Source organism: Peromyscus eremicus, chromosome 10, assembly GCF_949786415.1.
Source record: "Peromyscus eremicus chromosome 10, PerEre_H2_v1, whole genome shotgun sequence".
Lineage (NCBI taxonomy): Eukaryota > Metazoa > Chordata > Mammalia > Rodentia > Cricetidae > Peromyscus > Peromyscus eremicus.
The window spans coordinates 38788775-38800792 of record NC_081426.1 but is presented as its reverse complement, the minus strand read 5'-3'; the positions used below and the strand labels follow the sequence as shown (position 1 = coordinate 38800792).

The window sequence follows — 12018 nt, the reverse complement described above, 5'->3', positions numbered from 1 at the left end:
ACAGATCTGTCTTTCATTGCAGAAGTGTATGGTTCAGAGCCAGGGCTTTCTGTGGTTTTACCCCACCTCTTTCCCACAGCAGCATCTACTTGCACTGAATAGAATACAGCAACCCCTTTCTCCAAGGAAAGCCTTGAATTGTGAGCAAATTTCCAAGAGTCTCTAGTGACAGGGGCAGTTCACTGTCATGGCAACATGCAGTTTTAAGATGTCTATTAAGCTGATAGCAAACATTTACCAGCAAATAAAATACAGTTTCGCTGAGAATAAATGAAATCAGAGTTGATAATTTCAGAGTAAAAAAAAAAACATGGAAGATTTTGTTTCCCTTAAAATATTATAGAGATAAATACAAAACAAAGAAAGAAAAGAAGGAAGGAAGAGGAGGAGGAAGAGGAGAGTTTAAAAATTCCTGCCTGTATCTATTACATGCTTCCGCAGTTAGGAGCTAGCAAGGGAAAATGATGCAACCTCTTTACTTTTCTTTCTGTGTCCACACCAACTGTGGGAGCAATGAAAATCTGTGCTTTGGGTTGTGTGTTCCAGATGGGGAAGTTCCCCACATTCAGCACATTAATATTAACTGCTTGTTTAAGCAAATGAGGTTATTTGGGGGGGGGGATATTTAGATAAAGGTATGTAACAATGTCGTGGTTATGAGTTCAAATGTAGGCACAGGACTCTCCACCACCACCCCCACCCCGCCTTTGAGTCCTTTCTTCGAAACCAACAGCTGTGTACCTGCCCGCACCAGTGTTGAGCTTCCGAGGCTTGGTTTCCTAACATCTGTGAAATGGGCTCAGTAAGGACTTAGTGAGAAAGGTCTTCTCTGAGGTTTTAAGAAACTGTGCTAAGGGCAGAGTCCAGAACAGTGTTGAGTGATGACCCTGTTCTGAATAAACATGGCTTATTTTAAAATTCCCAAATTGGGAGAAAAGCGGGATAGAGATTACGATAGTAGAACAGTTTAGCCAGTATGGTGGCTCCTAACCTATAATCCCAATAGTTTGGGAGGCTGAGGCAAGAGGATTGCTATGAGTTTGAGGCCAGCTTGGGCTACACAGAAGCCTCAGCCACAGAGTGAGACAGTGTCCTAAAAAAATAAATCCAAAACTAAAAGGAAAATATAAAGACTTCCAGTCCAGGAAAACAGATTGCAAGTACCTCCCGAAGGTCATGGAAAGACAGAAGGCAGTTAGTTTCGGGAGACTTTTCTGTCTCTATCTTAGTATAAGGCAAAGACCAACAAAGACATTGAGAAATGCAAGCGTGACCCCGTTCGCTCTGTCTCCGGTTTATTCTAGGAGTTTAGCTGACTTGTGTAAATGGGAGTGACTGAAACGAAGGTAAGATACAAATTAGCATAGTGTTGCCAATGTAGATGCACAGGACAGGGTGTCATGAGACATTCTTACAGTCTAGACCACAAGATACTGAAGCCAGTCAACACCCTGCCCACATCCCTGCTTTCAGACCCCTCCGCAATACTCCCTGCTTTGACCTGTTTTAGTTTAATTAAACCATGCACACATTTTTAAGGAGTAGACGCTTTAAGTGTGGCTCATTCTTTGGAGGGGGTATATGTGCACCACGTGACGAGTGGTTGCCATGGTAATTTCTCATTATTGTTGAATTGAAAAATAATTACTCTGGCAAAAATCCCCCGTAACCTGTCAGTGCTTAAGTTAAAGATGCCGGGGGGCATCCTCGGTACCAGGATCATGTTTTTGGTGGAGAGGGACAGAGTAGGAATGGGAGAGAATCCGGGATGGGAGCAAATGCCTCTGTGGATTTTTTAAATATAATTAAGGATCTTTTCTGCTGTTTGGCATGAGTGTGTCTCCCATCCCGATGTATGACTTGGCTGTCAGTGGGACTTGGGCTCACCTGTGAGTGAGACAAAAGGAATAAGAATTTTAATCGCTGAAATGCATATGGGGGATTATTTAGGATGGAGGCACTTCGATGATATTTTTACCTAATTAAAATATATGAGGATTGTCAACAATAGAGCCCTTGCCAGTGTTCAGGCCTAGTTAATTTTGTGTTTACCTGGAAGTTGCTGTATGCTGTTGTAGTTTTTAGGGTTGGGAAAGGGATCCAGTTTGTTTTCCTGTTAATATCCACTGAACGCTAAGCAGGGAGTTCAGATACAAAACAACAGCATGGACAGGAAATGCCTGTTTGCTGGGAAAGGGCAGGTCCCCCAAATGGAAGCCATGTGACAGGTTCATGGATAGGAAATGCATGTGAGTTGGGGTGCTGGAACATCAGGGCTCCTTTTCTCTGGGTCACTGCAAAGGACCACAAAGAACCTATGCTTTCTTTCTTACTATAGTGTCAAGGAGTGCCCCCCTTTTGGGTAACAGAGCTCCTGACACACCCTTCTCCTTTGAGACAAGAACCGACAAACTTTACTTAGGTTATCACTCACTGTTCTGTTCCATTGTTACTTCTTGGCTGCTTAGAAGTAACTGCTCCTCCTCCTGCCAGAGCAGGTCTTGGCTTTGTAATTATGTTGCTCTCACTATTGATCCCACTTGGAAACACATCACTCAGAGGTTCTCTTTGTTTCATCCCTACCTGTGCATCCATCCATCAAACGAGAAATCTTTAATAAAGAAGTCCAAGGTCTTCCTAATCAAAGAACCGAAGAATAGCCCAGCATGTTCCCTAAGTTCAGGGCACTTCAGGTGTCTGTCCCTGAGAAATTTCTACACACTTACAGACAGGGATGTGGCAAAGGTTCTCACTACAGCACTGCCAGTCGTGATGGCAAGACATTAGTGGAAAAATGTTTTAATAAAGGTTAATACATTCATTTCATGCGTTAGTGTGTGGCTTATACAAGACAAGAAGAGCCCCCAGGCTATAAAGTGGATGGGTCTCTAAACAGATGGTTGACGACTGGGCATGTAGCTCAGTGATAGAACACTTGACCCAGCATGCAAAACAATCCCAGGCACGATCCCCAGCAGAGCAGAATAAACTAAACAAACAAATAAAACAATTAAAGTTATGAGGCCAACACGATGGCTCAGCAGATAAAGGTCCTGCTGCCAAGCCCGATGACCCGAGTTCAATCCCTGAGACCCACGTAGTGGAAGGAGAGAACTGACTCCCACAGGTTGTGCTCTGACATCCACACACGTGATATGGCAGGTGTGAGTCCTTTCTCTCACACAATGCCATAATAAATAAATTAATTAACGTAATAATAGAAAAGAAAACAAAAATTCATGTTTAAAGAAGAATAATGAACTTTGGAATTTAAATAAAACATTAGAAACACTAGGGTTGTATATAGCTGTGGTCAAATATGCATTTAAATTAGGGTTGGGCTTGCAAGATTCATATGATTTTTAAGAAACAATTGCTTCCAGGGGAAAGGAGAGAAATATACGGTATGATATGGAGACCCTGGGCATTTATTCTTATTTATCATTTAAATTCATTAGAAAGGAATCCAGCTTACCATTTGAATAGCTGTCAGTGCTGGATAATGGGCCTCAGATCTTCAACCTCCTGTTCTTTGCTCTCTAGTCTTTAAAGTAAATAAAGCCTGCCTCATTTCAATATGGTCAGCAATGTGTTCTTGTGCTATGAGAAATCACACCTAAAAGGTGACTCCAGAATGGCAGGTTTGGTGAGAGGCAGGTTTTGGAGCTTCTGCCTCAATGCAAACTTCTAACCTGCATGTCTGTGGCCCTGGCTGGTAGAAGAGAAGGAGGTTGCAGTGTGGTACAAAGCCCCGACACAAACGCTGCCTCCATCCCTGTGCTTCTGCACTCAGAATCCTCAGACTCCTCCAGCACTCCAGGAAGAAGCTCATTAGCTGGGGTCAGGACCTCTCCTGTTCATTCCTGTTTCTTGCTACCCTCTTGGTTGCTCATTTCTAGGAAGGAATCTGGCCAGAGATGGAAAAGGTAACAGTGGCTAGTGCCCCTCCTTAAGGCAGCACACTGCAACAGTCAGGCGTGTGCATAAGCATGCTGCAAGGCCCTGAGTCAACAGTAGTTTCCTGTGCACTTCAATGGGGGCTAAATTGGCAAGCTTCCCTAGCCCAGGGGGCAGCAGAAGAGGAGATCAAGATTTGGTGCTTGCCAGATTTCCCAGGCTACAAGAATGACACTGTAACACGTGACTGCTGATGTAACCAGATGGCTAAGAGCCAAGTTTCTACCAGGTTGGATTCTTAGACATTCTGCAGAGGGTTCTAATGTGGTTCAGCAGGGGTTACTCTGGCTGTAATTGGTCATTTTGAGAAAGGCCTAGCTTCTTCCTTACATAGATTTATTCTACAAGATTGCTACCCCATCCCAGGAGCCATAGCAGGCAGCAAGAGAAGAGGTTGGCAACAGGAAAACGAGTGTGTGGCGGAGTCAGGGGAGACCCTAATCTGTAAACGGCTGGAGAAAGCAACTTCTTGAGGAGCATCCTTGAATGCATGCCAGCTGACTGCTAGTTCCAACTCCTGTGATCTGTTTCAAGGTGGAAAAAAAAATCACCATTTCAGCAGAAACTGGAGGGAAGGGAGCATGTGGATTGGAATTAGATAGACCGTATATAAACTTTTGCACCATTGTTTTGTCGTTTAGTTTTATTGAGTAGCTTAATGTTTTTGGATTCAGATTCCTTTTCTACAAGTGATGTAAGTGTCAAATGAGATCATAATGAATATTCAGAACAGAATTTATCAAAGAGTCATGACACGTAGCTTTCTTCTCAGTCCTCAGACTACCAGAGTTAGTAGTCCCTTACCAAAGCAACAAACATGTAAAGGAGTTAGGTGGATTGGTGAAGGTCATTAAGCCATTAAGAGACAGGGTTATATATTCAAGTTAGGGTAACATAGAGGTTAAGGACATTCATTCCCAAAAGGTTGCCAGCTCCACTTGTTGGAGGCAATTAGAGCAGTTATGAATACAAGGTGGTTTATTGCATGTAAAACACTTGGAAATACTGGGTTATGGGTCCCGATCTTAACCTAGGGGTCTCAGTGTGTGGATTTTCCACAGACAGCTTCCTTTATGCACAGCTGAGACAGGACTGTCCAACGCTCAATAGTTAGTAATTTTTTTTCTTCAAGATCCTTTCCTTCCCTACGTTAATATTTATACTCTTATAACTAAAGATTAATCTAAAAGCTTTGTACATATATGCTTTTCTAACTTAAAATAGAGCCCAGAAATTTAAAAATTATTGTTATTATTATTAGTGTGTGAGTGTGTGAGTGAGCGAGTACGTGCATTCATGTGCCTGCTTGTGTGTGTGTGTGTGTGTGTGTGTGTGTGTGTGTGTGTGTGTGTGTGTGATGTGCCTATGTGAAAACAGGATTGATCATACGCTGGCATGCATGCAGAAGCCAAAGATCTACTCTCAGGAGTCAGGAGCCAGTCCCCTCCTTCCACTGTGGGTTCCAGGATTGAATGTAGGTTGTCAGACTGGCGTGGCAAGCACCTTTACTCACTAGGCCATCTTGCTGGCTGTAAACATAGCAAAGAGCTATGATTGTTGAAAATCAGCCAAGAAACAAAGAATCAGCAAACAGTGAAGCTCTCTGGACAGCTTTGTCCAGGGGTTTTCCCCAAGTTGGGTTAAGATAAAGTATGGGTTCAAGAAGAAGTTTTATTAACTCAGTCAGCTGAAAAGGCCAGCACTGCCTGTGTTTGGCAATCTGAACTCAAACATTCCATCTTTGTTTGTGGGGTGTTCTTTGAAGCTGTGTAATAACACCAATTGTTCCAGGGTGCTGCCACTGATGTGCCTTACTCCTTCCAAACCTGTTCTTCTGTGGTTAGTTTGGATCAAGTGACATCTCTCCTTGGGTCATATGCCTGTTGCAACTTGTGCTCACTCCCGTGGAAGCTTTTCTGAGAATACACAAGGCTATCCACAGACAGTTCTCAAACTAGTTTTAGCTCGGGCCTCTTCTTTTTCTCCCAACTATCTCACATCAGCCTGGGCTGTTCCTTAGTTTTTGTCTTGTACTGGTTCGTTCTGCAGCTGACCTCTCAGAGACCAAGAGTCAGATTGTAGGAAAATGGATGTGGTGACCCAGTCCAGTCTATGGACATCCAACTAATGAGCAAGGCAGAAAGATGGTTTTCTAGTTTCTACTCAGGTCTTTAACTAGATACTAGGGCCTGGTGTATGGGCTGCAATCTGGCGAAACCTGAAAAGCAGCTCGGTTCATTTGCAGATTGGTTTGTAGAATTTATTTTTTGATGCAGTTCTTTTGAGCATGGACCATCTCCTGCTCCAGAAATGATGTAGAGGTGGTGGTGGACCGCAGCAGGGAGAAGGCTTTTTCTTGATCTCACTGAACTCCACATCTGTGGGCATTTCACAGCCTCTAACCTAGCTCACTCGCACATCTACCCTGCCAGGTGGATATTATTTCGACTACTTTTGTGGTTGTGGTTATTTGTAATTTTCAAAGAAGTAGGTCAGTTAAACCACCTGGGTTTTAATAGATAGGAAGCCTAGGACATAGGCTTGTCCTAGGAGAGCCTTGTCCACAGGAGCAAATTCCACCAGTGACATAGTACCTAGCAAAACTGGGCATGAATTCTGGCAGTAAATCTGTGCTACAAAAGCAGGAAGCTTGAGAACCAAGGAGGCCTGGGGTGGAATGTTCTTGCTGTTTCTCCGTCCCTCTTACTAAAACCTCATCCCCCCCACCCCCCCACCCCACTCCCACTCCCCCCCCCCCCCCGCATTCCTAACTAATACAGCTCAGGAGCTGTGGTGGATGGCTGCAGCAGAACAGAGGTACAGAAAAGGCAGACATCCTGGCTTCTGATTCTAAGTCCCGTTCCCACCTTTTGATGGCTGGCATACCCAGTAAGTCACATTTCCCCCTGAAGGTTTAGTTTCTGCAGTTGCAAAGCTCAGAAAACAGTACAAGCAGCTGCATTCATTCATGGCATCACTTCTATTGAGAATACCATGGGCCTGATGCTGTTCTATGTGCTGGAGAATGCAGGACAGAAACGAAGCTCCTGATGTTAAGGAGCTAATCCTTGTGCCAAAGAAGAAAGCAAAAATGAAAATAAAAATAAGAGATTTGTGGATTACATTGGAAAACACAGAAAAATCAGTTAGTATAGCATTTGGCAGGCATTGAACACCATTAAGGGCTGATATTTATCTTTTATTTATTTATTTTTCTATCTATCTGTCTGTCTGTCTGTCTGTCTATAGCAATTTAAATTCAGATAAACTAGTGAGTTCAGCATTCCAAAATGGGGTTTATTTCCCAAACTGGTTTTTCTACTTCCAAACTCATAGACTTTTCTAAATGCTCTAGAAACCTCCACAGTATCTATCTTGAATGATGGGGGTCTCAGAAATGGTCAAGGCTGTCTTTACATTGCTCATCTGATGTTCCCCTAGTGGGCTTTTAGGATGGAACCCATTTCTTACGCAGATGTGTATTCTGTGGTACTGAACATAGTAAATGATCAATAAAATATTTTACAGAGGAGACCAGGGTGGGAGTTTGAATGAGGGTCTGCGCACTGTTTTGGGGGTGATTTTGTGTTTACTGTTGTGTTTTCTTAAGAAAAGCATCGGCCTTAATGTGACTATTGGGTGGAATCCAGAGGAAGGAGACAGAAAAGTTCATTTGTCTGAGCTTCTTCCGTTCTGTGGGAGAGGGCGACATCAATCTCTCCAGGCTTCTTAATTGTTCTTCTAAGGAATGAAGGCTCATTCCTGAGGTCTTCCAGTGATGACAACTTAAGGTTGTCATAAGCAGAACAGCTTAATGGTCAGCAGGGAGGCTGCAATGTCTCCCTCCACCAGGGCCCCAGCCTTGGGGGACATAGTGAGTAGTGATTCCCCTCTGCCCCCTACTCATCTGACAGGCAGCTGGGAGCCATCTTCCCTCCAGTCTGGCACCAGAGTAGACAGGCAATCTCTGGAGAAAGATTTTGCTTAAGAATTTGAAGGGTAAATAACATTAAACTGCATATTGCCTCAACCTCTGCTGTGGGCCCCTTCATCTCTTGGGGATCAGCAATTTCAAAGTCCTTCAGCTACATCCTTCCTAAAGTGTTTTCTAGATAAACAAGGGAAACACTCAAGGAAAGTCAAACAGACTGACGTGGAGGCCTGCATTCTCCTGAACTTTTCCATTTTTCGTAATTGTTTTAATAACAAGTGAGCTGTTGCTGCCTTAAAAAAATCTTCAAAAAAAAAAAATCTTCAAGAAAATCCACAGGCATAAGACTTGCTTCTGGATTGGTGTGTGTGTGTGTGTGTGTGTGTGTGTGTGTGTGTGTGTGTGTATGATGCAATGGCTGTCTACTTACAGTGATATTATTGTATAAAAAGTGAAACTATGAGCGTCCCTATTTGATCAAATCATTAAAAAATGACAATTGTTGATCTGGTTGTAATAGTGTATTTTCCATCAATAAAAATGGACTCAAGGCAGCTGACAGAAAAACAAACAACAAACAAACAAAGAAACCTACAAAAAAAACTAAAGCCACAATCTTGAATGTATTCATATCAAATAACTGCCCTTTTATGAAGATACAGCCATTGCAAAGCTACACAGAGAAACCCTGTCTCGAAAAACCAAAAAAAAAAAAAAAAAAAAAAAAAAAAAAAAAAAAAAAAAACAAAAAAAAACAAAGTACATTTTAGAAATCTCTCCGAATGTGTCCTCAAGAATTAGTTTTTAGTTGGTTGAGTTGGTATTAGCTTGCCTACTGAACTGTAATTTGATCCTTTGATCCACATTTGAAGCAATTAATTTGAAAAGTGACCACACACTGCCCACCCCCTCTCAGAACCCGCCCCCCTCCACACACATATGCTAAGGAGGGAGTCCCTGTTTTTTGTACCCTTGTTGTTGGTTTGTCTTAGTGGTTATCCCAACCCTCTTTTTCTCACCCTCTTTGACATATTTGCTGCATTTGCCTTTGCTTGTTAAATAAATGACCTACCTGTCTCTTTGCAGGACAGTGACAACCTCTGGTGGGATGCGTTTGCCACTGAATTTTTCGAAGATGACGCCACATTAACTCTTTCATTTTGTTTGGAAGATGGACCAAAGCGATACAGTAAGGAAGAAGTTTATTTTCCTAATACTCCCTTATTTTTGTGACTGTAAGACCCCACAGAGATTTGAGCATCATACCTTGAACTGACAGCTTGATAATAGTGCCTCTCTGCCCCTGACAATGCGCTTGCTTCCCACCAAGGCAGCCCAAGTCACCACTGTGAGATTTTCTTTTGAGGCTTAGACTGTTTGGGCATCTGACGATTTCGAGGGTGGAACACATATGCACCAAATTGCCCAATCAGTGGGCAGCAGAAGGATGAGGGTTTGGCATGTGTCTTGTCTTCGACTCCCTTTCATCCCTGAGGGTTCATGCTTCTGCTTGTGAAAGTTTCCTTAAAAAAAAAAAAAAAAAAAGAGTCCCTCACCATCACAGGATCAGCCCCATCCTCTAATTCACGCTTATCTATGATCTCAGGTATTTATTTGACAAGTGCTATCTTTTCTTGCACAGAGGGGAAGCCACAGCTGCTTCGAACATACAGTTTGGGATTAGTGTTGACAGAATTATAGTTCCTTGTCTTTCTGGCGAGTGATAACTCGGTAAAGATCCCAAAATTACAGCCGGTGGCACCTTGGGTAACAGCTGATCTGTCCTGATTAGGTTCAGCCAACTTGTCAGGCATCAGATTTGCTGGTTGTACTATCAGACCAAGAGCCTTAGATACATCAACACAAAAGCAATTAATGTCCACTTAGATCAGAGAGAGACGTGCTTTCAGAGGCAGCAGTACTCATATGGAAGCACCTGTCAGAGGGGAAAGCAGCCCCATGTCACAAACCCAGAGGTGACGATGGGACGTACACATCATGAAGCAGTCTGTTCAGAGCACTTGACAATTGATAGGCAATAGGCTCCTGATAAACATGGTTCAAAACACTGGTATCGGCTGAATATGTTCAAAAGTTACTAGGGACTAATGTGCCTTTGTTTTTAATATAAGGATGTTTTAGATAATCTAGGACTATCTGGATCTATTGCGTGGTATATTAATGTATCATGTTAACATATACATGTAGTGACTTTGTGGGTTAGCAAAGGAAAGAGTCTACCATCAAGGATTTGTTCTCCTGCAGCAACTTGTTCTAGGGGCATCTATTTAGGATTTGGGTGTTATGGGCTATTTTAAACGAGAGGAGCCAGTGGTCTGAAGGATCTGGTGCCAGTACTGGTATTCCCACTTCATGGTGGGTCTGCCTTTCCCTTGTGAGTTCCCCAAGGCACTGCAGGTCCTAGAGCAGCATTGCAGAAGGTGTAGGGAACTGAATGAGCTCAGCAGTATACCAACTCTTCCTTCCCTGCTGCCTAGTCAGTGGTGACTGATTTCTACCCCCGCAGCCACCACCCTCTGAGCTGACTTGTTTATGCATTCAGTCATTTGTTTATTTTCTGAGGCAGAGCTCAGATAACTTCAAGTTATCATGATTTTATGTTCCTGGGCTTTGCCGGTTGGAGGACCCATAAGGGCCTGCTCGGAGAATTAACTAGAATTACAGTTTTAAAGCCTGCACGGACAAAACAGATGCCTGCTTTTCTCTCTGTCTGCCCTGTACCCAGACACTCCCCGCCCCTGGGTGAGACAGACTCTGTGCTAGTGAGCAGTCATATGTCCATGCACATTAGGAAATGCTTGACTGCAAACCATCATGGCCCAGGTCTCTTTGTTTCTCTGAGCCAAAATATTTCCCGAGTGGAGAAGAGAAACAAAGATGATTGACAGGCTGGAGCAGAGTCTCATCAGCAGCCTCGCTGACAGCCCGGTGATGTATGCACCCGGCTGATGTGGGGACCAGTGACAGCTGATTGACAGCCCAGGACTGGGATACAGAGAAGATGAAACTTGCCTAGAACATCTGACACACTGTTTATGTGGTACTCCCGAGCACTGCCACCTTAACCCATTCTGGATGCAGGCGCAGTGTGCCAGGCTGGGAAGATGCCTGCCTGTCCCTGGGCTCAAAGCTGAGGTTTTTCCTTGATGACTGCCAGGGAACAGATTTCTTTGCATTTCTAATAGGAAAATAAGACTTACCTAATAGATTTTTTTATTATTTGTAGGAAAATTTCCCCAATTATCTATGCTAAACAGTAAGAAATATTCCTCGGTGATTTACAGCCTTTCCTAGAAGAGCTTATTCTCATCCTCATCTGTGTCATTAGAGGGCCCTTGCAGTTATAAATGTCCTATCTATGAGCTACTGCAGTGCTGGAATATGTGTTTACTTATTTACGTTTTGTCTGCTACCTCTATTCTAATGCTAACTCCAGTAGGGTGGAGGTTTTGCTGAATGCTGAGATCTTAGGCTGATGCAAGAACACACATGTTGTGATCGGTGTTTAGTAATATCTTGAGTGAGTGAACAGGTGAATAGACATTTAGGGAAATGTTTAGTTCATCAAATGGAATGGGTGGCAAAACAAGCCTTAACCCAGCTCTTTGGACTTTCCAATACTGGATGAACTTGATCCATAGTCAGTGCTCTGCTGTCATTTTCAAATACTCTGGGATGTATTGCGATCTACTGTAATAGAAAAGAAAAAAACCCAGTAGTGTAATAATTCTGACAAGTGATTGTACTTTGGATGACACAGTGGTCCCTCCTTCCAGAAAGCTCCTCTGTCCTGACCTTGCTGCTCAGCCTACCCAATCCCCCAGCCTTACTCTATCCTGGTGGGCGGGGCCACAGATGGGATGTGACTGGGCATAAGTGGTTCATGTGGAAATTGCCTGCACTGTCCTAGGAGAGTGCAGCACTTAGTGTGGGGAGGTGCAGAGTGGACAAAGGTAGAAACTGAGCTGTATGACCCTACACCCTAGGCTCCTGGCCTGCTGCTACGCTCCTTCCAGTGCTGGTAGAGGATTACAGTTTCAGGGGTGTGGATCGCCCTTAGATTAAGCAGATTGTCCAGAGGGAAGCAGATTATAGGTAGGTATTTCCTT

General features: G+C 43.4%; 1 protein-coding gene across 4 annotated transcripts in view; it reads left to right on the top strand.

Moving 5' to 3' along the window:
* Window positions 1-12018, top strand: part of Ldb2 (LIM domain binding 2) — a 347302-nt gene that overhangs the window by 130542 nt on the left and 204742 nt on the right. For all 4 annotated transcript variants that reach the window (XM_059275843.1, XM_059275841.1, XM_059275842.1 and 1 more), the window contains exon 2: window positions 8975-9077. In XM_059275843.1, the coding sequence (XP_059131826.1) occupies window positions 8975-9077 (103 nt within the window). The remainder of the gene's footprint in view (window positions 1-8974; window positions 9078-12018) is intronic.